The 25559-nt window shown below is 46.1% G+C and overlaps 1 protein-coding gene across 6 annotated transcripts in view; it reads right to left on the bottom strand.

Moving 5' to 3' along the window:
* The window catches only part of LOC102931868 (E3 ubiquitin-protein ligase rnf213-alpha), a 174665-nt gene that overhangs the window by 97808 nt on the left and 51298 nt on the right, over positions 1 to 25559 (bottom strand). For all 6 annotated transcript variants that reach the window (XM_037899153.2, XM_037899155.2, XM_037899156.2 and 3 more), the window contains 7 exons: positions 22783 to 23003; positions 20931 to 21125; positions 18675 to 18873; positions 16796 to 16860; positions 14836 to 15031; positions 381 to 503; positions 203 to 301 (listed from right to left, as the gene is read on the bottom strand). In XM_037899153.2, the coding sequence (XP_037755081.1) occupies positions 203 to 301; positions 381 to 503; positions 14836 to 15031; positions 16796 to 16860; positions 18675 to 18873; positions 20931 to 21125; positions 22783 to 23003 (1098 nt within the window). The remainder of the gene's footprint in view (positions 1 to 202; positions 302 to 380; positions 504 to 14835; positions 15032 to 16795; positions 16861 to 18674; positions 18874 to 20930; positions 21126 to 22782; positions 23004 to 25559) is intronic.

Genomic DNA, 25559 nt, shown 5'->3' with positions numbered 1-25559 from the left:
GTGCACTGTGACCGTTGCTTATTATTTCAGTAATAACAATCTCACAGCTCTCTTGTGCTTCCCCAATTCTCTGTTCTCTCTTGCCTTGTGCATAGATTTTAAGTTGTCTGATTTGTATCTGTGCAGCACCCTACACAAGGGGGCCCTGGCCTTCTCAGGAGAAGAGCTTGCCCAAGGTCTTTATTGTAATTAGTCAACTCACCTTTTTTATCCACTCTGCAAACAAAGGTTTAATACATTTTCGCCAGCCAAGTGTCCACTTATCACAAAACAGCCCAGCGGAAATGAGCTGCTGCCATTTCTAGGAACAGAACAAACCTATCAGTTGACCATTTTTTAAGAGGAATAAAAAATCAGTTTCAATGGTTTTCTGGACTCACATCAATGTCATGAAAAAAGGCATTTTCCTGATCATGTGGTTTGGGCAATAATTCCATGATCCATGATTTTTCTATAGCCACAAATTCCTCAAGCCTGCTGGTCTGACTAAGGTCCTGAAACTCCTTGAAGATAAAAAAGGAGCAAGTTACAGAAGTAGCAAATCCTGCTTTTAATCTCCTTTATAGACATTAAATCAAACACTTGAAAAGAAAGCCACCAATTTCAAGACTGCATTTCAAGACTTGCTGTTATTCAATAGCCTAAATATGAGGTCACTGGAAAATTCAGCTGTTTAGAACTCATTAGCAGATGATAGAGAAATTATAGGTTTAAGTAGCTCTGGAAGCTACAGGAAAAAATAACTGAAACCAGGAATCAAATTGGGCCAAATTGAAGCAATTCAGTGAGCAAACAATTTTTTAGGGTTGCCATCTTGTGCTTCAGAATTAAACTTCATTAAAAAATGAAGTAATTCTTCTAAGCTGTTAAGGGTGCTAACATAACCTCCAAATTGTGTGTGATTCATAGATTTAAAGGTCAAAAGGGACCACTGTCACCATCTGGTCTGATCTCCTGTAAACACAGGCCAGAGAACTTTCCCAAAATAAATTCCTGTTTGAGTTAGAGTATTTAAAAAAATAATCCAATCTTGATTTAAAAATTGCTAGTGACGGGGAGAATCCACCACAAACTTTGGTAAATTGATGTGACATCTGCCTGAGTCTTCAGATTGCTTAGGCCATGCTCCTCACTGTGGTATCAGAGCACTCAGAATCTTTAGCATGCCATCCCAGTCACACAACCACTCTCAGGTGAAGGTCCTTGGGGACTGTCTCTATTGAAGTTTCAGTGGAGTGTTAACACTGAAGCCTAATCGTAATTGAAATGTCCACATTCTTAACTATTTCACTGTTGATCAAAACATCCAAGAGATGAGAGAGGGGGGTCACATTGTGAAGCTCTCCACTACCTCCTGAGTTGCACCTCATTTTGGAGTCACAAGTGCATGAATGGAATTTAGTTTATGGGTGAAACTTGGGGAAGGATCACTGCCCCCTACCCTGCTTTGCCCCAGTTTGACTTGTGTCTAAAAATTAAGTATGAAGAAAAAAATGGTTACTCACCTTCTCGTAACTGTTGTTTTTCGAGATGTGTTGCTCATGTCCATTCCAATCAGGTGTGCGCGCATCGCATACATGGTCGTCGGAAACTTTTTCTCTTAGCAGTTCCCATCGGAACTTGCTGGAGGATTCTCTGCTCCTTGAAGTCTTTAAACCGTGATTTGAGGACTTCAATAGCACAGACATAGGTGAGAGGTTTTTTGCAGGGGTGGGTGGGTGAAATTCTGTGGCCTGCCTTGTGCAGGAGGTCAGACTAGATGATCATAATGGTCCCTTCTGACCTTAATATCTATGAATCTATGAATCGGATTGGTTGGGGAGCCCCCTGGAGTGACGCCTTCATGGCGCTCAATATAAAACCCTGCCAACCCGACTCCTCTTCAGTTCTTTCTTGCCGGCTACTCCGATACAGTGGGAGGAGGGTGGGTATTGGAATAGATGTGAACAACACATCTCGAAGAGCAACAGTTTCGAGGAGGTGAGTAAGAAGAAGTTACTCACCTTGTGCAGGAACGATGGTTCTTCGAGATGTGTGTCCCTGTGGGTGCTCCATTCTAGGTGTCAGTGCGTCCCTGCTCCAGAGATCAGAGTTTTCTCGCAGCAGTACTTGGTCGGGAGAAGGGCGCACACAGGAGTCGTCTTGTGCAGCCATTGTCACCTCCTGTAGCGCGCGCATCCCCGACCTTCCCCTCCGTTCCTTCTCTACCGCAGAGCTCGGTGGAGTGAACTCCGAAGTAGAGCGGAGGAGGGTGAGTAGTAGAGCACCCACAGAGACACACATCTCAAAGAACCATCGTTACTGCACAAGGTGAGTAAGACAAGGTTACTCACCTTGTGCAATAACTGAGGTTCTTCGAGACGCGTGTCCCTATGGGTGCTCCACTTTAGGTGTTCGTGCACCCCTGCGCTCATAATTGGAGACTTTTAGTAGCAGTGCCGGTTGGGTCGCATATGTGTGGTCCGTGTCTCGCGCTGCTGCAGGCAGTTAACCAACAATGTGAGACCAACCCCCACTCAGTTCCTTCTCTACTGAAGAGACTAATAAGGAAACTCTGAAGTAGAGGGGAGGAGGGAGGGTAGTGGAGCACCCACAGGGACACACATCTCGAAGAACCTCAGTTACTGCACAAGGTGAGTAACCTTCTCTTCTTCGAGTGCTGTCCCTGTGGGTGCTCCACTTTAGGTGACTTCAGAGCAGTGCCCTCCGATGGAAGGAGGGGCTTCGGAGTTGAAGTCGTGACCTCCGATAGCAGAGAGCATCCAAAGGAGGTATCAGATGCTGCCTGTTGCTCTAAGGCATAGTGCTGTCTAAAGGTATGGGCTACGGCCCAGTCAGCAACTCTACAAATGTCTGTGATAGGTACATTATGCAGGGAAGCCGTGGAGGCTAATAAGGCTCTAGTGGGATGTGAGCGAATCCCCATGAGGGATTGGCAGTCACACTGATGATAGCAGGGTTTTGTGCGATTACGAATCTACATGGTAAGTCTTTGTTTAGAGATGGTGCTCCTTTTGGAGCATTCAGTGATGGGTAGAAACAGTCTGGGTGATTTATGGGATGGTTTAGTCCTGTCTATGTAAGAAGCCAATGCCCTCCGAACATCAAATTATGGAGTGTGTAATGTGTTCTATCTGTGTGGGGTTTAGGGGTGTGGTCTGAGGGAGGCTTTATCCTCAAAGAAGACCATGTATGGAGGTTCCGCCATGAAAGCCCACAGTGCTCCCACATGTTTTCCATAGATACTAAGGTCAGAAGGGACCATTATGATCATCTAGTCTGACCTCCTGCACAACGCAGGCCACAGAATTTCACCCACCCACTCCTGCAAAAAACCTCTCACCTATCTCTGAGCTATTGAAGTCCTCAAATCGTGGTTTAAAAACTTCAAGGAGCAGAGAATCCTCCAGCAAGTGACCAGTGCCCCATGCTACAGAGGAAGGCGAAAAACCTCCAGGGCCTCTTCCAATCTGCCCTGGAGGAAAATTCCTTCCCGACCCCAAATATGGCAATCAGCTAAACCCTGAGCATATAGGCAAGATTCACCAGCCAGATACTACAGAAAATTCTTTCCTGGGTAACTCAGATCCCACCCCATCTAACATCCCATCACAGGCCATTAGATCTATTACTAAAACCATGTTATCCCATCATAGCATCTCCTCCATAAACTTATCGAGTTTAATCTTAAAGCCAAGTAGATCTTTTGCCCCCACTGCTTCCCTTGGAAAGCTATTCCAAAACTTTACTCCTCTGATGGTTAGAAACCTTCGTCTAATTTCAAGTCTAAACTTCCTGATGGCCAGTTTATATCCATTTGTTCTTGTGTCCACATTGGTACAGAGCTTAAATAATTCCTCTCCCTCTCCAGTATTTATCCCTCTGATATATTTATAGAGAGCAATTATATCTCCCCTCAACCTTCTTTTAGTTAGGCTAAACAAGCCAAGCTCCTTAAGTCTCTTTTCATAAGACAAGTTTTCCATTCCTCGGATCATCCTAGTAGCCCTTCTCTGTACCTGTTCCAGTTTGATTCATCCTTCTTAAACATGGGAGACCATGTCTGACAGATGTCATTGCCACAAGAAATGCTACTTTCATAGAATGGTGTAGCAGTGATTATGTCGTCCTGGGTTCACACGGGGAAGGTGTGATGGTTCGAAGGACCAGGTTCAGGTCCCATGGTGTAGTAGGCTCACGTAGTTCAGGGTAGGCATTATTGAGTCCTCTGAGGAAACATTGGGTCAGTAGATGGGTAAAGACGGGATGGCAATGCACCTTGGGGTGGAATGTTGTGATGGTAGGTAGATGGACTTATTGAGCTCATGGATAGGTCTGACTATTTGAGTTCTAATATGTAATGAAGTATAGAGGGTAATGTCCCTGGGATGGAAGTCATCCATTTTAGTTGGCACCAGGCCTTAACTCATCTCCCCTTCAGGGTGTATGGGCAACAGTTCATTTCTGTTCAACTGTGGGGTAACTATATTTTGTACTGCCTCTGAACAGGTCAGTTCAGGTTCCATGAGCCGTGGAGGAGCCATGCTCTGAGATGGAGTTTCTGTGGATGCAGGACACGGCCTCAATCCTGGGACAACGTGTGAGACAGAAGTGGGAGTGCGATTCATGGATGCATGGTCATGCCGAGGGGGTAAGGATACCATGGTTTGGTGAGATCATGATAGTAGAATTACTGTGGCCCATCCAGCCTGATCTTGTGGATCACTCGGTTCAAGAGAGAAATCGGAGGGAAGGCATAGAGAAGGGGAGCGTTCCACTTGAGGAGAAATGCATCGCGTAACGACTGCACACCGAGACCTGCTCCGGAACAAAAACGAAGGTGTTTGGTATTTTGTGCAGTTAATAAAAGGTCTACTGTGGGGAACCCCCAGTGCTGAAATACATGCAGGAGTATTGTGTTGTCGAGCTCCCTTCGCGGTCCTGAGAAATTTGTCTGCTAAGGGTATCTGCTGTGGTGGTGTGGATATTGTGTCTGATGCACCATCGTCAGGGTTTTATGGCTTGCACACAGAGGAACTGTGAGTGTGCTCCCCTTGTCTGTATATATAATACATACAAGCTAAGGCTTCAAATAGCCTTGTCTGTGATGAGTGGCAGGAATTGGGAGCAAGCGTTGGGGACAGCTTGAAGTTCCAATAGGTTTATATGTCGAAGGGATTCCGCAGGGGACCAGCGGCCCTATATAGAATGTGGGTGCAGGTGTGCTCCGCATCCCAGGAATGAGGCATTTGTGGTCTGAATGAAGGATGCCCCCGTGCATACAATGATCGGTTTTGCCCACCAGAGAAGGGGGTCCTTTATTTTGCCCGATATCGTGGGGTGCTTGTTTATGCTGTGCCTGTGTGGAACAAAGTTGATACATAGCCTTCCTTGTAGACAACGGATGTTTAATCTGGTGTGTCTGACAGCAAATGTTGTGGCTGCCATGTGGTTAAGGAGTTGGAGGAAAGTCCTGGCAGATACCTGTGGGCTATTTCGTGCAGTGGGTATGAGGCTGGTGAGAGTGAGAGAATGTTGTCTTGGTAGTGAGGCTATAGCCTTGATAGAGTTGAGTTGGCCCCAATGAAGTCCAGCTCTTGCACTGTTGTGAGAGTGGCTGGCCAGTATTTATTAGGAAGCCCATATTCATGAAGAGGGTTACCACCTCTTCGGTGGCTTGCAATGCTGTCTGCTGGGTTGACACTTTTAGCAGGCAGTTGCTTATAGTGTATAGTATGACCATTTTGAATCATTGTGTTTCTGACAAACTTGTTGAATTATTGGAGGTCGAACATTGGTCTCCAACCACCGAAGTTCTTGTTAGGGGAAGTTGATGGTTGGGATGCAGCAACTTGAGAAGTAGATTGTTGTCCCCTCAGGGCCTGTGTCTGCGACCCTGTGAATCAAATCACCACTGTTGTTGCGAATACATTGGCGGGTGGTATCATTGGGATGTAAAGTAATTCCTCTGTTTCCTCTTTGGTTTGGGGTTATAGGTTCCCAAGGATCGGAGAGTCACTCGTGAGTGAATGGAGTGAGTCACCTGTCTTTTTGGCGAATAAGTTGGGCTGGCAAGTCTTTCACCGTGAATTGCACCTCTTCAGGGAAGCCAGAAAGATAGAGCCATGAGCCACTTCTCATTACAACCACCGTTGACACAGATGTTGCAGCCCTGTCCTCAGAATCAAGTGCTGTGAATTGTTCTCCCTTGTCCTTGGCAATAAAATTTATCAATTCGGACATTTTTGTGTAGTTTGTATAGTTGTATTTTGTTAGTAATGTCGCATAGTTGGCTTTGCGGAGGTGAGGGGTAGCCAAGGAGTAAGCCTTATTGCCAAAGCTGATCAAGTCTTTTCCAGTCCTTATCATGAGTTGTGTTTCAGGGCTGTTGTTGCATGCCACCTCACTGGACTGTGTCTATCACTAAGAAATTAGGCACTGGATGCGAAGTCCACACCCTTTGTTGGTATACACCTCCTGTCGGACCTCCCGACAGCTGGAGGGGCAGCCGCAGGGGTCCACAGAATGACCCCTACAGGGTCCATCAGTGCCTCATTCATGTGAAGGGCAACATTTTTTTTTTAACAAAATGGATGTATGCAAAAAATCCACTAGCCCATGCTGTATCATGGGGACCTCCTCAAGGGAGATGTCCAGAGAGGGCCACTCTCTCAAATAAGCAATGGAACAGTTTGAAATCATCCCCTATATTAGGGGGAGGAGGCATAAAAGTGTCCTCTGTGGACAATGATGGCAAGTGGGTAGGTGATGTCCTCTGCAGAGGCGGAGATGTTCCTCCTCTTTCCCTGGTACCACTGAGGATATTGGTACAGAAGCTGTGGGGAATTACTGTGTGCTGGGTCTGGCCGTGGCGGGCAGTCCCCCCTTGTGTGGGGCATATGACCCATGGAGGCCAGTATGCCCATTGGGATGGGAGCAGCATAGGGGGTCCCCATACCACTGTAAGTACCCGGAGACAGCATAATATGCCCCAGGAGAGACTCCTGGGTTGACTGACTCCTGATGGATAGGAGCCGAGGGGGGAATACTCCCTGTTCTTCCTCATCTTCCTCCTTCAAATAAGGAGCGAGACAGCGAGTGATGCTGGGGACGCAGGGAGACTCGGTGCCGAGGGTCTCATGCTCGTATCGGTACCGCGAATAGAGGGATCAGGGGCAGAGCCGAATACCAGAACCCTCTGAGGAACTGCTGATGTGCTGGCTTGATTGGCCCCTGGGGCTGCCTCCTTGTCAGAGCCAGGGCTGCGGAGGAGAAGGTGGTGCTGCGAGTTGGGTGCGCCTTTGAAGACGCCGCCTTTTGTAGCGGCGCGGCACCGCCGTTTGCAGATTGAGGTGCAGAGGCACAGGGTTTCGGTTTTCCCTTAGTGCCTGGGTCGGAGCCGGCTCTTGTAGCATCTCTGGCTCTAGCGGTGCTGGGGTTTTCCACCACCGCGGCTCCCAGCGCTGACAGCACAGCTGGTGCCGGCACTGGATGCCTGCCCGTGGAGCGACTGTGGATTGCGGCATGGAGGCACGGGGCTCTGAAGTCTCTGTCTGCAGCGGCGCCGGAGCTCTCAGCCACCGAAGCGCCAGATGCTGACAGCACAGCCGGTGCTATTATTATCCACGGGACGGCTGTGGGGTTTTTTTTATTATTATTATTATTTCTGCGGTGGGGACCCAGGTGCTTCCTCGAGTGACGCCCGGCAGGGCACTCCAATGTGGGGTTGGAGAAAGCACTTCTGTACGAAGCTGCTGCTGGCGAAGTGAGGGGCGACGGGGGGGGGGGGGGTCCCAAGCCTCATGCCCTGACGCAGGTCAGAGAGACCTCTCCACTCCCTGCCTTTCTGTGAGCCTGAGGCAAGACAACACTTTGTTACTACCTGTGTTGGAGGCACTAACACACAGGCAGCAAACACAGCTGTGGCTCAAGAAAGCTTCTGCTCAAATCAATTGGTTAGTCTCTAAGGTGCCACAAGTACTCCTTTTCTTTTTGCGAATACAGACTAACACGGCTGCTACTCTGAAACCTGTCAGGGACAGGCACTCCGAGCCTAGAGGCAAGGCGCTGAGAGCCCGGGAAACCGGGCTTTCCCATTGGGGAGCTAGGGGGGCTTTCGCCCTCAAAACGGCTCTTTTTCTGAAGTTCCTGGCCGTGAGGTTTTTTTTTTTTTTCAACAAGGAAAAGAGGAAAGGTAAACAAGCTAAGTAGCTGCTTATAAGGAAACTAAGTAAGTGACGGTAACTAATTAACTACAAAGTAGCGAGGCGCTGCTGATTGCTCCGACTTGTAGCCAAGGGCGGTAGAGAAGGAACTGAGTGGGGGTTGGTCGCACAGCGTCGGTTAACTGCCTGCAGCAGCGCGAGGCAGGGACCATGCATGTGCGACCCAACCGGCACTGCTACTAAAAGTCTCCGACTATGAGTGCAGGGGCGCACAAACACCTAAAGTGGAGCACCCACAGGGACAGCACTCTAAGAAGAACTTCTTCGAGTGAAAAGAAAAGGAGGACTTGTGGCACCTTAGAGACTAACCAATTTATTTGACCATAAGCTTTCGTGAGCTACAGTGAGAGAATAAAAATGTGTACTCCTTGGAGGGGACAAAGTATTTCCTCTCTACTCCCCTGGCGGTGGGTGGGATGGAGGCTGGAGTCTGCCACAGGATTTTGTTATTGTTTTGTATGGTTTTTATACTGGGTAACACTACCCTGGAAGGACCCTCTAGGGTGAGAATATTGACCTTTGGGTCCTCAGATTCAGCCACTTCCTCCACCTGAAGACCCATGTTCCGGTCGATGCAGTGGAGCAGGTCCTGACGTGCCCTATGGTCAATGGATGGAGGACCTGAGGCTGAAGCCTCTGCGACTACCTCATCAGGCAAGGATGATGAAGAGGCCAGTGGGGGTACTGGGTCCTCCTGGTCCTGCAATTGCTCGGGAAGGTCCTGTGCTGAACTAGGGTCCTCCACTGGCCCTGCCCAATCTGATGTGTCCTGGGGACACGGATGGTTCTGGAGCTGGCTCTGCCGAGTCCTCTGAAGTGTGAGGGGGCAGCCTGCAGAGGGTTGCTTCTGCAGACCGAGGAGTAGGCCTGATCACTGAGGACTGGGAGGGAGGATGACTGGAGGCCACCGACCTGGAGGCTCTAGAGGGGGTACCCTGGGCCTGATGGTAAGCCCAGGGGGTCCAGAAGGGCTACTGCATGGAGAGGCAGCCACTGTTGGTGCCAGGACACTGTCGCTTCTGAACGGCACCTACTCGAGTGATGTCTACTGTGCCTAGAGTAAGCAGAGTCGTCCTCCAAGTCTGAGGATCCCGAGTGCGATGACCACAGCAGCGCAGATGATCCTTGCACAGGGGATCAGTGCCGTGAGGAAGGTATCGGGGATTGGTGCCTCGATGATCGAGTTGATGTCAACCATGACCAGTGCCGTGTATCTGGTACCCATGAATGGGTGCTGCGCCTCGGTGCCAGTTCTGTGAAGAAGACCTGGATCAGTGCCACCCTTCCAGTACTGGGGAAATGGAGTGACATTCCTTCGGTGCTGGGCGCTCATATGCCAGTGTTGCAGTGACGGAAACCTGGACCGGTGCCGGGCTCGGTGCCGGTCCGGTATCAGGGAGTGCCACATCATTGTGGGCTTACCTCTCAACTGAACGAACCTAGGGGGTGCTGGAGGCTTTTCTCTAACGGCCGGGGGCTGAGGCTCGGTTATCTCTATGAGGTCGTTAGCTGCCTCAAAAGTGTCCGGGGTGGAGGGGGGCTCCAACATCTCCACCAGGCACTCCCCCGCTGGAGAGTCACTAAGAGCTGGACTCAACGGTGCCTGCTGGGGTGCCAGAGTCAACAGCCCGAGTCTCTGCTGCTTGGGCGCAGAGTCCTTTCTCTGGTGCAGCAAGGTCTCTCCCAATGGTCTTGTAGCTCTCTGGGGAGAGTGCCCTCTCTCCACCTTCTTGTGGTGCTTTAGAGACACCGGGCATGTGGAGCGGTGCTGGGGTGCTGCTCCATGCTGTGGTGCCAGTGATCTCTGGTGCTGAGGGTCTCTAGCTCTAGAGTCTTTCCTTGGCACCATTTCTTGGACCGACGCCGGAGTGCTCCGCATCGAGTTCGCTCCCAGGCCCTGGTGGTCAGGTGCCGCTGGATGAAGAGCAGCTTCCGTCAGCAATTGTTTACGCCTGAAGTCACGCTCCTTCCTGGTGCTAGGTTTGAAAGCCTTACAGATCCTGCAGCGCTCTGACTGATGCACCTCCCCAAGACACCTCAGGCACGAGTCGTGGGGGTTGCTATTAGGCATAGGCTTCCAGCATACACCGGAAGGCTTGAAACCTGGGGCTGTCAGCATGCTTCGAAGCCCAGGGCAGGTGAGGGGATGTGGACCATCCCGCCCACCAATGTCTCTACTAAGAACGAACTGTCTGTTAAGCTAAGGGAGACTTACAATCAGCAAGCAAGACACTGTTCCAATGTCACCATGGACGGTAAGAAGGAACTGAAGGAGGGTTGGGCCAGCAGGGTCATATATTGAGCACCATCAAGGCGCCACTCCAGGGGGCTTCCCAGCCGACCCGACAGGAGCTGCTAAGGGAAAAAATTTCTGATGACCGTGCATGCGATGCACGCACACCTGTTTGGAATTGACGTGAACAAGCACTGGAAGAAGAATAAAAGGTGCTTCAGATCTGGATTCAATGTTGAAGACAAACTAGCCAAACATTTTTCAGAACCAGGTGAGTTAAGTCAGGTGCCAGGACTGGGCATGTGCAATGTGTTACGCCTCTTGCCTTCCAGCAACTGATTTGTGAGCATCAGAGCCAGAGATTCTAATGCTCCGGGCTGGCTGAGATGTGTTCAGTGCAAATCCAGAAATGGGTAATACCAAAGGTTGCTTTAAACAAGCAAGCCCCTGTTCCTTAGGGGTAGGGAGTGAGCTCTTGAGAGTGTGTTTGTCTGTCTGCTTGCTGATTTGTTTTCAGTTTGCAAAGTCTAATAAGGGGCAGTGTGCTGTGACAGAAGCAGTGCCAATGATTGCAGCTGAACCTTGATTAAGGGGCAGGGCTTCCCTCATCAACAGTTCTATAAAGGCAGCCAACTGGACAGCCAAAGGCACAGGAGCCAGAAAACAGAGCTAACACCAGAGAAGTTTGGGGAAGTGAAGGGCAGAAGCAGACAGTAACAGAAGATGGGAGAGTAAGGAAGAAGAGAAGAGAGCTGGTCCTAGAAGAAGAAGGTAAAAGACAGTGGAGATAGTCAGAGTTCAGCACTCCAGGAGGATAGAGGATGATGCACAGAAGATTGCAAGTGAGAACACAAGACAAGAGGACTTTCAGACAAAAAGAATAGAAATATGAGGGCCAGAGAATTGCACCAACACCAGAAGAGGTAGGTCACCAGAGATGGTCTGGAGAACAGAAGAGTGTGCTGTTTGCCAGGAGCTAAGATACAGGGTGTTGATTTGAGGCTGAAGAGATTCTAATGGGAGCTGGAGAGAATCCACTGATTGCCCTTCATGTAGGAACAAATGATACTGCCACATTCCCACTGGAACACATCAAGGAAGACTAGGCCAAGCTGGGGAAGAGATTTAAAGAAATGGAGGCTCAGGTGATCTTCAGTGGGATTTTACCTGTCCCTAGAGGAGGAGAGAGAAGACGAGACAAGATGATGATGATCAACAGAAGGCTCAGGCAGTGGCAGGACCGGCTCCAGGCACCAGCAAAGCAAGCATGTGCTTGGGGTGGCACAATTCCAGGGGCGGCATTCCGGCCATTTTTTTTTCTTTTTTTTTTTTTGCTTGGGCAGTTGCACTCTCGGAGCTGGGGCGGCAAATTTTTTGCTTGGGGCTGCAAAAAACCTAGAGCTGGCCCTGGGCAGTGGTGCTATCGGGAGAGCTTTGGGACGTTTGACCTCTGGGACACAGTCATGGACAGAGGACTATTCTCATGGGATGGATTCCACTTGAGTAGGGAGGGAAATAGACTTCTAGGATGGAGGTTGGCACAACTGATTACAAGAGCTTTAAACTAGAAATGCAGGGGAGACGGTTGGGAGATGCTCATGGAATCACCACTCCTGATTTTAACATTGAACGGGAAGAAAATCAAGTAAAAGAGGATACAGCAATGGAGAAAGGAACAACAGAGTGTAGGGAAAAGATGGTGCCGATGACAGTGACAATAACAGTCAGGTAGGTGATACTGGCAGACAAATGACTGTAACTATTCAGATGAGGAATCTGGGTAAAGCCAAGGAGAAGCAACTTACATGTCTATACTCCAATGCAAAGAGCCTGGGTAACAAAAATGGAGGAACTGGAACTACAGTGTAGGAAACGAAACCAAATATTATCGGAATAATGAAAACATGGTGGAATAACTGGAGTACAGGTATAGAAGGGTATGTGCTGTTCAGGAAAGACAGTAATAAAAGTACATGTGGTGGAATAGCATTGCATGTGAATGATAAGGCAGACTGTAAAGAAACTGGAAATCATTGCATGGATAAAACAGAATCTGTCTGGGTCAAAATCAGTTTGGGGAAGAAAGGTAACAGAGGCTCCACTGGGATAGTGCTTGGGGTCTGCTACAGAACCTTAGGATCCGATCTGGATATGGATTGAGACCTTTTTAATAGTTGTAATTAAATAAATGCTACTGAGAATTGTTTGATTATGGGAGGCTTTAATTTCCAGATGAAGGACAAGTGCCACTAATAATGGTGATAGCTGACAGATTTCTTCACCAAATAGTCACCAACCCAACAAGAGGTGATGCCATTTTAGGTTTAGTATTGGTAAGTAGTGAGGATCTCATACTGTTGGTTGTAGGGGATACCCCTTTTTCGAGAGATCATGAACTAAACTAAGCTTAAACTAAATGAAGGATAAACAAAAATACGTCTGCAACTAGAGTCCTTGATTTCAAAAGGGAAAACCTTAAAAAACTAAGGGAATTAGAGAACATAAGAATGGCCGTACTGGGTCAGACCAAAGGTCCGTCTAGCTCAGAATCCTGTCTTCTGACAGTGGCCAATGCCAAGTGCCCCAGAGGGAATGAACAGAACAGGTAATCATCAAGTGATCCATCCCTTATCGCTCATTCCCAGCTTTTGGCAAACAGAGGCTACAGACACCATCCCTGCCCATCCTTGGGAAGTGGACTGGACCGAAGAACTCAAGGATCTGAATGTAGAGGAGGCCTGGAATAAGTTTCTGCAACTTTGACTTAAAGTAACTGAAGCCTGCATCCCAAGGAAGGGGGTGAAATCTTAGGAAATATAACAGACCAAACTGGATGAACAAGCATCTTAAACAGGTTAAGAGAAAGAAGAAAGCCTATAAGGAATGGAAAGCAGAAAGCCTACAAGGAAAACTACCTCTTGGAAATCAGAAAGGGAAGAAATGAAAACTGCCAAAAGCCAAGCAGAATTGGACCTGACAAAGGAAAAGAAAAAAATTCTTTAACTATATAAATAAAAAGAAAACAAGGAAAGGAAAAGTGGGACTGAAATTGCAAGCCCAATGGCAAGGATTTTTAATGAATCCATACACTCAGGGGTCATATCCAATGACTGGAGAACTGTATTTTCAGTTCTCCAGTCACTGGGTATGACCCCTGGTTTTATGGATTCATTAAAAATCCTTGCTATTGGGCTTGTAATTTCATGTGCCGGTTTCTTCAATAGTCTTGGATGGAGATTATCTGGGGCTGCAAAATTTGGACACATTAAACTGTCTGAGTTTGGCTTCCACCTCGGATGTGGTAATTTCTACTTCCAAATTCTCATTCCCATTAGCTACCCTGCCACTGTCGCCAAGGCCCTCATTACACTTATTAAAAATGGAGGCTGAAGGGTTCATGTAGAGTTCATGCACCTGAAAACATTCAGGGCACACCCTGAGTGTTGTGTAGGAGCAGTGCACACACTGCTCCATCCAAGGACATGGACCATGGGAAGTCGCCCAGAGGACATGAACCGTGGGAAGCTTCCTTGGACTGGGCTCAAGGCCTGAGAGCAAGGACGGTAGTAGATAGAGGCTGGTAAATAAGAATATTAATCAAAGTCATATTATTTCCTTTGTTGTGTCCTTTTGCGGTTGAAGCATGTAATGCGCAGGGGGGAGAGAATAAAAGAGAGGGTGGAAAGCTGACAGCAGAAGCCCGTCGGCAGACCAGCCTGCTTGCTTGCTTAAAGCTTTGTCCTGTCTTGTCATTGAACCGCAACAGGAGGCAAAGTATTTGTTTAGCTCTTGGGCCATACCTAGATTATCTTTAATCCCCACCCCATCCTCAGTGTTTAGCAGTCCATCATTTACTACAGTAGCTTTCATTGTGTTAAGTGCGCTGTACTAAATGGTGGAGGGATTTGTTGGAACAGGTTGGCAGAGCTGGCTGATCTCTAGATGACGTAAATCAGCCATAGCTCCACTTGGGGCCAGATCCCCAGCTGGTGTCAATGGTCTGTAGTTCCACTGGAGTCAATGGAGTTGTGGCAATTTACACCAGAGGAGGACCTGGCCCACTGAGGGCACACTCGGAAATTGTGTAACAAGATTCCACCATTGCTACCACTGGTTCACCCTGGTGTAGACAAGGCTCCGGAGGTTTCTGGCATGTTTGCAAGGCTTTCAATGAGCCTGCTCTGAGCAGTTCTTTTGAGAAGGCTTATGAGGGTTCTCTGCCAGGTCACATGTAACACCTCGGTGACAATTCATGGTTTCACTAATGGACGTTTTAGGCAAAGTTCATGGCTGCTAACGAGGGTATGAGCGTCCTGAAAGAAACCTTGGAACATTTACAGAAAAATCCTCATAAATAGCTTGAAATGTTCATTTTACCCTTTTGGTTTGCAATAGATCTGCTGTTCCAGAGAACAATTCCAAAATCTTCAGTAACATCATCACTGGGTTGAATGGTATTTTCTTTGGGTGTTTCAAGCAATTGTCGACCAAAGTGAATATTAAATTAAGACACTGCAGAACATCCTCCAACTCCTTTGGCTGCAGAGCATCCTCTGCATTTCCTGTCTGAGGTCTGTGGATACAGCAAGGGAAATAGCATTGAAAACTTGGCTCTTCAATAATTTGTGGCATTTTAACTTTAAAATATTTCAAAGCAAGCAAAATATGGGACTATTAGCATATTATCCAAGCACTGCACAGACACACAGTGACAAAGATCAGGGCCTCCTCGCTCCAGGAGCTGAACAGACACACTGTGACTAAGATCAGGGCCCTGACACACAGGGTGTTGCACAGACACACAGCAAGAGACAGTTCCTGCCTTAAAGAACTCACTGTCTAAACAGACAAAGGAAGAATTATTATCCACAGGTTACAGATGGGGAGGTGGGGCCCAGAGAGACTAAGTGACTTGCCCAAATCACTCAAGGAGTCTATTGCAGAGATGGGAACTGACGCCAGACCTCCTGAGTCCTAGGCCTCGTCTACACTGCAGATTTGCCCTGTTCTAACCATCAGTGGTCAAAAGCCTCACAGCTGACAAGAACCTGGGCCAGTGCCTTAGCCACACAGCTTTCTGTCTCCTCTGAGCGGTAAACTACCCTGAACAGAGCCTGATTCTCTATTGCCATGGACCTGGTGGAGTTGTGTAGCATGGCTGTCAGATTCGGCTCTTCTGACCTGGTAGGATTGACACCTACTTGGCACAGGTGTAAACAACAAGGCACAGGGCAGGGGAGAATTAAATCCAATGTGTGAATATTGGCGGGTTCTTAGTTTTCAACAGCAGAAACTACACAGGAAATCTAACAGAGCTTAGACACGATATTTAACCAGTCGGCTGGCTCTGTGGTCAATGTGGACAAGGAGCAGCTGTGTTAAGCATTATGCCAGCTAATCGTGATTAAATCCCACTAGGCCCAAGGTTTAACTGGAACTAGCTGGCATGACACTGAAGGTGACTTGCCTTAGGGTAAAATTTCCAAAAGCGCCTAAACGACTGAGGATACTGAAGTCGCACTTTCAAAAGTGATGCAGGCTCAGACCCTCAAAGGTATCTCAGAGCCTAGAGATGCAGATGGGCACCTAGTGGAGTTTCAAAAGCAGCATCTGGACACCTAACTCTCATCGAAATCTTCCCTGATCGCGAGGAGAGCAGGGAGGATAAACCCATTAAAGACGATGAGGTGCCCAGATATTAAGGCAGTGGAGACCAGATAAGTACCTGAGACAGACAGAGGTCAGTTGGGGTCAGAGGTAACTCCGTGCCTCTCTGTGAGGGCCCAATGTGAGTCATTCAGGGCCTAGTTAAGCACTAAGTTACACACAGCTCCAAACAGCCTTGATCCTCTGCTCCAACTAGGGAGTGCTCAGAGTATTACAGGCAGGGGCCAGCAAGTGCTACGCATTGTGGGATGTCTCAGGTGACACCTTGTAGCAGTGTAGGACCACGTTCAGACACGAGGAAGCAGAGGGCTGTCAGGATCAGACCCTGGCCCTGCCTGAATCCCCACCTCCTGGCCCCATTCTTCTCCAGCGGTGGGCGCTCCTCACACGGATCTGTGGATCAAAGTTCTGTTGGCCCCCAGGGACACCTGCATGCCCAGTACCAGGTCTAAAATTCGTATGGAGTTGCAACTAATTAGCCCCTGGAGCAGTCCTGGGAACTTCTAAGTGCTGGGGCCTTTCAGGAAACTGCCCACTAGGCCACACCTGCTCCATGGTGTTATCTGGGCAGCAGGGCACCATCACCTCCTCCTGCTTCTCTCCGTGATGGTGGTGGCTCCTTTCTGTTTCTTCACTACCTTGTTGAGAAGTCTCAGTGTAGACTACTCACCTAGCACCAAGCCAAATCTTTGTCCTTCTGGCCATGTCCCCCAAAACTGGAATGACATCATTTTCCTGAAAGGACAGAAAGAGTGCACAACATGGAAATGGGTCAACTTTAGAGCTCATCAAAAATTATATTTCTTTTCCACAGAGGACTTCAACTTTTTGTCCAAAGAAAGAAAAAACCAAAACAGTTTTGATTTTTGGATATTTGTTTCTTCTATGAAGAATCAAAATTTTTACACTAAAAGCATAAAAACACAAAACAAAGTTTTGTTGAAAACCCAAACTTTCTTGAAAAGCAGTTTTGACAGAAAATTTTCAGTGAGCCCTAGTCACCTTTATCTTCCCAGACTTTGCAGGTCCTGCACCCCGCATGGCTAAGCCACACCTAAGGATCACACTCTCCATGCCCAAAATATTTACCATGTGTCCTGATCCAGCTCCCACTGAGACCAATGGACAAATTCTCATTACACTGGTGTGACAGCACCTCTACACTTAAAGCTGATTAAGTTCAAGGGTGGGGATTGAGCCCGATGCTATTCAGTTAGACAAGCTGTGGTGGGAAGGCTTCGGTTGGGAAACAAGCAACGAAACCCAAGCAAAGCATCTTGCCAAGGCCTTGCAGGAAATTACTAGGGCTGCTCAAAAGTTTTCCTTCAGCATTTTTTTCCAATAGAAAATTGGGTTTTTGACTAAATGAAATTTTCACCAAAGGTGTCTGCTTTTATGAAAATATTCTAATTTTTTGTAAAAATCAACACACACAAAATCGGTTGTGCGGTGTACCCTCTAATTTTTCCCATGCATGTGCAGAATGAATTTTGTTATGTGCACCAATATGGAGATGATGTGTGACACAACATCGATGTGTGACACAACACCCCCATATTGGTGCACATGACAAAATTCATGTGATGGGATGGGGCTGAGAGGTTCGGAGTGCGGGAGGGGGCTCAGGGCTAGGACAACGGGTGCATGGGGGTGAGGTCTCTGGCTGGGTCTGCAGGCTTTGGGGTGGGGCTGGGGATAAGGAGTTTGGGGTGTGAGAGGGAGCTCAGGGCTGGGGCAATGGGTTGGGGTGCGTGGGGGTGAGGGCTCCAGATGGGGGTGAGGGCTCTGGGGTGGGGCTGGGGATGAGGGGCTCAGGGCTGGGGCAGAGGGTTATGATGCGGCAGGGGTGCAGCTCTGGGGTGGGGCTGGGGATGAGGGGTTTTGGGTGCAGGCTTCCCCGGAACTATGGCAGAGAGAGAGAGAGAGCTCCCCGCAGCTCTCTCTCCCCGCAGCAGCACCTGGGCTGGGGGGGAGAGGCACCTCTCCCCTGGCTGCAGCAGGTTCGGGGCTGAGGGAGAGGGATCTGTATCCCTGAGTGCTTGTGCAGAGCTTAATAGACTGCTGCGTGGCCGCACAGCTTAGAGGGAACATAGGATTTTGGCTCCTTTTTTTTTTTGTTAAGTGTTTGGCCATTTTTGGCTGAAAAATTTGGGGGGCTCAGTGCTGATTTCTGGGGGGAAAAATCAATATTTGGGTTTTTGTTTTTCTGATGAAAAGTCAAATTTTCTGCTAAGAATTTTGACTAGATTAATTTTTTTCCTGTTTTTGTCTAAATTTTCAGGTCTAGTATTTAAGTGCAACACACTAAGTTCCCCCTTCCCCGCCCATCCTCTCTCCACCACTCACTTCCCTACAACAATTCCCAGATTCAATTCTAGTGTCCCTTAGATCCCTGTCCCCCAATATTTGACCCCTACCTTTATTTTGTTTTAATTTACATTTTCCGTAGGAAAAACAAAGATTTTCTGACCATCTAGAAAATATGGCTTAGGAAATAAAGATTAATGGGAGGTGGCCCCATTAATGTGCTTGCCGTCTCTTAGCCTTACGTCTATTTCGCGACGCTCTGCTAGGCGATTGGTGATCCGCTGGTAGACGTTGCTCAAGAGAAGCTGCAGGGGCACATGTATCTGAGGAACAGGATCGCTACAAAAATTCTTCAGGGCAAGCATCTCCATGACTTTCTCTGCCAGAGGAGCGCAGCTCCCGATGAAGGTCTGATGGGCTTTTATCATCGCCAGAACTTTCCTGTACAGGTGGGATAGAGCTCGACGTTAATAAAAGTCTGCATCCGATGAAGTGAGCTGTAGCTCACGAAAGCTCATGCTCAAATAAATTGGTTAGTCTCTAAGGTGCCACAAGTCCTCCTTTTCTTTTTGCATTTGGGAAGGCATTTCATGTGGTGGAGTGGTTTATTTTTTTAAAATACACTATCATTATAGTTTTGGTCCAAGGAGCTGGTATCCAAGGTATGAGGATAAGTAATTCTCTCTTCAATACCGCTGCTTTACACTGATTTGCAAAGGAAAACAAAACTTGGGCTGGCGATGTTTTTGGCCTCTTCAGGATGGATGGTGATTTGTACTGTTCTGTGCTATAGCTGCTTGAACTCAATGCTTTTTATGTCAGTCATTTGCAAGAAAATATGTTGTGTTTTGTACATGCCTAGAATGTTATATCTGAACATCTATAAAACTACTGATTATACACTGAAGTGGTTCTTGGTGAATTCATCAATTTGTGGATTGGTTAAGAATAACTACTTGTCCAGCTCTGAGAAACACTGTCTAAGGTAAAAGCAGACCTGAAAAGAAGAGAAGGTTACTCACCCTGTACAATAACTGAGGTTTTCCGAGATGTGTCCCCCTGTGGGTGCTCCACTTCAGGTGTCGGTGCAAGGATTAACTACCCTCACTATTCAAAACGTATGCTATTTCTAGTCTGAATTTGTCTAGCTTCAACATCCAGCCATTGGATCTTGTTATTCCTTTGTCCGCTAGACTGAAAAGCCCTCTATCATCAAATTGCTGTTACCAGGCAGATATTTATAGACTGTCACCTTGTAACCTTCTCTTTATTAAATTAAATAGATTGAGCTCCTGGAATCTCTCACTACGAGGCCTTTATAATCCTTCCATAATTCTCCTTGCTCTTCTCGGAACCCTCTCCAATTTCTCAAAATTAGTAAGCTAACACTTCCTGGGCTCAATAAAAAGGATGATCCTAATTAAATTCCACTCCAATATTGCCTATGACAGCTATCAAATTGGCAAATTTAGTTTCCTATATTTCAGCTTTAAAATCTAAAATCAGAAAATTCATAACATAGACACTCCCCCCATTCAGCACAAAATCTTAACAGTGACTTCATAAGCCTTATGACTTCATGACATTCATGACTGGCACATCTGACTTGCACTTGGCCCATGCATCTGTGAAATGATTCTGCTGTAACACTGCTGAACTCAAAAGAAAATGAGACAATTCACCAAAAGGGATGAGATTTTTCTCTCATTATTCTCTGTGTCAATACATTATTCATCAGTTCACCATGAAAAATTCAAATAGTGCTCAAAGTTTAGAATTTGTGTTTGTTTTTTCCTGTTAATCTGAACTCTACCACCCAGCCTGAACCACGGTGCAGCTACCTCTGAAAATCCATTAATTAAATAAATTCATGAAAAATATAAATACAGAAGAAACCCAGATAATACTCCCTAGCTCTTACATAGCACTTTTCATCTGTAGATCTCTGACTGGAAATAAGGTGTAAATGTTTAACAGTGAGAGTAATTAACTTTTGGAACAATTTACCAAAGGTTGTAGTAGATTCTCCAGTCACTGACAATTTTTAAATCAAAATTAGAAGGTTTTCTAAATGATCTGCCCTAGTTCAAATAGGAATTAATTCAGGGAAGTCCTGTGGCCTCTGTTATACCAGAGTCAGATTACATGATCACAGTTGTCTTTTCTGGCCTCGGAATCTATGAATCAAAGCACTTTGCCAAGAGGGGCCACATCTTCATCCCCATGTTACAGATGGAGGAACTGAGGCATGAGGAGGTGAAGTGATTTGCCCAAAGCCTCCCAGCAAACCAGTGGCATGGGCAGGAATAGAAGTCCAGGTCCTCTGGGACACACACCAGTTGCTCTAACCACTAGCCCACACAGTCTTCAGTTTCACTACTTCATTTGGAGCCAGCAAGCAAAGTGCTTCCAAGTTATACCACAAATAGCTATATTAAAATTTGCTAGACGAAAGAACTACAACATTCTTCCATGGAATATTTCCCTTGTAGACTCACCTTTGCTTGTCTTTATCCTGCCTCAGCTGAGCGAAGGGCAGGGACTGCATGTGTTGTGAAGTTAAAGGGTACTCTGCATTTTCCAATGGTTCCATTTGAGCTGCATACATCAAAGGAAGCAGCCAGATCCAGCACATGCTATTAGGGTCTTTGGAGCTTTGGATGCAAACATGCTTCAGAGCTGAAACACACTTCCTGCAATGACAGGGATGCAAAATGTTAAACAAACAAAAAATTCCTTGTATTCAGACAAACCCTGAATCCACAGTTATGTCTGTGCAGTTCTTGATGAGTTTGAGTTTCAAATGCGATCTGGATGACTGACTGGACAGCAGAGTGAAGACATTGCATCCAGTTGTACAAATAGGCCCAAGGTTTTTCTGAGCGCTGATGAATAATTGATATTTTTGTTGCAAAATATTGTAGGAAAAAAAAACTCTGAACCAAATCCAAAAATTCAGAAAAATGTCAACGAATCCAAAAAGTCCATTTTGGGTCAAATGAAACATGGTGCTCAACCCAAAACAGTTTCCATGCATTTTCAAGGACTAGTTTCTCAAAATGACCAGAGAAGGATGTGCTGCCTCTTTTATAACCATTAGTCCAGTTGTGAGGGCACTCATCTGCGATGTAGGAGACCCAGCTTTGAATCCACACTCTGGAATGGGAATGTGAACCCAGGGCTCCCCGGTAAGTGCCCTAACTGCTAGGCAATTCTGTGATGACGCTCTCTATTAGAAGCTTTGTATAAAATACTTGAATAGTCACTGGGCCAGATCATGCACACAAGAAAGAATGATTCTATAGCCTGGTGGTTAAGGCATTCATCTAAGATGTGGAAAATCTGTATTCGAGTCCCCCTGTTCCAATGTTTCCTGTTATAATAGGGGTTTAGCATCAGATTCCTTGAAAATTTAAAACCCACTTTGCTTTAAATCAACATTTGCACTTGAAATGTCATTTAAAGTCAAAATGTTAATTCAAAAAGAACATTTTATTGAAACTCGACTTTTTAAAATGAAAAATGTCATCTCACATTGTTAAAACATTTTGTTTCAATCAGAAAATGTCAACATTTTCCATTGTGACATTTCCAAATAGAAATTGTTCAGAACTTTTCATTGCATGAAAATTTTCAAGATGTTGACTTTTTGTCCTGTGTTGCAAATTCTGTTTTCTGATAATAAGATTGCAGTAGCTTGAAAGCTCTCAGATGTTCCTCCCCTCACACCTGTATATCCATCTTTTCAGATTCAATGGGCATTCTACTAACCACAGGTTAAAGACTCCTGCACCTTAAGACTATCACAGAAAACTGAGGTTTGGGATCTTTTGTGTCAATCATTCATATGTCTTCATGCAGATGGGGCAGCCCTGCCAGAGCTCTCACCCATCTGGAGGTAGTACCACGAGCAGCCAACTGGAGACCTGTTCCTTGGAAGCATAAATCCTCTGCTCCCATTGACTTTAAGGCTGTCAGATCTGTTGGCTAGTCTGTTTCCATCTGATTAGCATTAGAGGAGAGCTAGGACTCTCATTACGTGCCACACGGCAGCCTCGACATTTGGTCTTGCTGGTTGGTATCACAGTTTCCAGCTGTTACTGCAGTACAAATAATACATTATAGTAATTGTCACCCTAGGGTTAACCTTGAAGAGGGTGATCCCACGCTGAGCCCCTATTATATATAATGAAAACCCATAAATAATTAACTCTCCTACTTTCCGAGCTGTGTGCTTTGCAAATATGTCAGTGCATAGCATTTAAAGGGAAGTGAATGTGTTACCTTTAAAACCACAGGCAGAGTTCAAGCAAATAAAATTACATATATAGGGAGTTAGATAGATATTACCTTTTTCTTGGTTCTTTCAAGTTTGCGAATTTGCCTTCCTGCAAGTCAACCTTTTTGGCTATTTTTTCAATCTTGCTCATGGTTTCTGCACTTATATGGATATTGTGGTGACATACAGTGCATAATGCAAAGAGGAGAACATCCATCGCTGGAATAGGAGATTTCTGAAATCTGGAGTTTCCGAGTACATTTTCAATGAATTTGCGGATGTAATCATAAACCTAGACAAACAGTAACAATGTTGTACATTTTACAGGAAGTGTCAGACATGTCTGAAATAAAGTTCTCCCAGCATCATCTCAGCTACATTGGCCAGCGGATGGGAGGAGGTATTTGTCATTACTTGCAAAGTGGAAAGGTGGCTTTGAGGCTGAAGGCACTAACATGGTGTTCAGCAGACTCATGTTCAACTCTGCCCTTTGCCACAGACTCCCTGTGACACCTTGGTCAAGTGAGTTAATTGTTCACCTTTTTCTATTTAGATTGTAAGATCTTCAAAGCAGGAACTGTTCTTGAATATGTGACGTGTCAGGGCCCAAAACTTGGTCACTGTGTACCTATGCAGTGCCTGGTGTGACAGGGCCCCAATTTCGATGGCTGTGCGTTTTTGCAGCACCAAGCACAATGGAGCCTGGCCCACACCTAAAACTTAGGTTGACCTAGCTATATCACTCAGGGATGTGAAGAATCCACACCCCTGAGAGAGATAGTTAAGCGAACCTAAACCTTTTTGTAGAAACTGCTAGGTCAACAGAAGAATTCTTCCGTCGACCGAGCTACCACCTCTCAGAGGGGTGAATTAACTAGAGATGGAAAAACACCGGTCTTTATAGGAAGGGTCTACCCTATGCTGGCATAGCTGCAGTGCAGTAGCTGTGTGCTGTAGCATCTGTAGCGTAGACATAGCCTATGAGTCTATATAGCCACTTCTCACCATGGTATATGGGTGCATCTGTTAGAACTATGCAGAGGATGGACGTTCTGCTTTGCGAAGAATTTTGAAATTTGTCTTTGTTCTGAATCAGAACAAAATCCAAACATTTCAAAGTTCTCTGCAAAGGAAAATTCTGAAAAAAAATTATTTTGGGTCAGGCATTTTAATTTCAACATTTTTAAAATTGTGTTATATTATAATATATATATATATACACACACACACTACAATACAAACATTTTAAAAATTCAAAACAAAGTCATTTCAAATAAAAAAATCAAAAGGTTTCATTCTGAAAATGCCTGAATATTTCCTCCCATTTTTCAAGATGAAATTCCAGCTTAAATCAACCTGATTTCACAAAGCCTTTCAATTTTGATAGTACCACAGTTTCGCCAACCAGCTCTAGGCTTGCTGATTTACTTATCTGCAGTTTCCACAGTATCTAGCTCTCTCTCTCTTTCTGACCCTCTTTTTTCATTTACAAAAGCATTGCATTGATTTGTATTTTGCTGTTTTTCAAGCACAAGATTAACTTTTGCTGGGGTACAAAAGTATATTGTATATTGAACAATATACTAGATCGTATAGTATTTGCAGTGTTGTTGTAGCCAGTTGTTCTAATACAAGATATTACCTCACCTACCTTGTCTCTCTGATAATCATATATTATCAGTAATTAAGACTTGGTTGGGTTTTTATGTGGCTTGAAAGTCACCTCTGTGCAGAAGGGCCCAGCAAAAGATCTATTTGTAACTTAATTCCTCAAAATAGGACATAAGTGCAATTTAAGAGGTTCACATGCCTCTGGCTGGACCTTCTACATGGGTGGGGTGGAAGTGGAATCAATGGGAAGATTCAATGCACTTTGGATCAGGACCATAAAATCAGGGCGTAAGCCTGTTCATCAGTTAACAAAATATTCTTTTTAAATGGGACAGCTAAGAAATTTGTGCTGGAGCATGTCGTCTTTTTTGTAACCCCTTCTAACTAAAAATAAACTCAGACCCACAAAACCAAAGTTCTCATGCAGCCGCAGCCCGAGAAGTCCTTTATTTATCATAACTGACTGCCCTGTTCTCCATCATGATTACAACTGGCTGGGAAATGGATCTCTCTTCCTGCAAAATTTTGCACCTAAAAAAAGAAAAGAAAATCAATCCTGAACCAGGACGAAAAGTCAAAGCCACCTAATTGTTTACAGGGTGGGATTTCAAAAATATTTTCTGTTTCTATACATGGAATTTTTCAGCTCCCTTGCTACCTGCCTGAAGAGCTCTGTATGAGCCTGAAAACTTGTCCCTCTCACCAACAGAAAGTGGTCCAATAAATATATTACCTCACCCACCTAACCTTGCCTCTGGAAGGTTCTCATCAATTGCACTGAACTTGAGAGCAAAACTGACAAGAGCCTCCCAGTCTGGCTGTTGGAGAGACAGAGAGCCCAGCTACTCTTTCCCTGTTATGAGGGTGGGGACAATGAGTGCCGCACCTCTCTGCCTTTCCAGCCCCGGAGCTGGGGAGAGGCAGGGAGAGTGAGAATACATCTACACTGCAATAAAAACCAAAAACAACCCTGTGGCAGTGAGTCTTAGAGCCCAGGTCAACCTACCCAGGACCCTCCCACCTTGCTGGGTCTCAGAGTCTGGGCTCCAGCCCAAACAGTAACAAATGGCCATCCAACACCTTGACAGATGAAAGGAAATGTCAGTCAATGATGCTTGACAGCAGTGTAGGAGAAGAGCCCAATATGCAAGTAGCAGACCTTCCCACAGTGGTTATAGATCCAATCACCAGATGGAGGTTGAAGTACACTCTTCTTCCTGGCTCACCTGTGGGCCTC

Source organism: Chelonia mydas, chromosome 6 (genome assembly GCF_015237465.2).
Source record: "Chelonia mydas isolate rCheMyd1 chromosome 6, rCheMyd1.pri.v2, whole genome shotgun sequence".
NCBI classification, from domain to species: domain Eukaryota; kingdom Metazoa; phylum Chordata; order Testudines; family Cheloniidae; genus Chelonia; species Chelonia mydas.
Note: the sequence above shows the minus strand (reverse complement) of the source record. Positions and strands in the feature narration are given on the sequence as shown.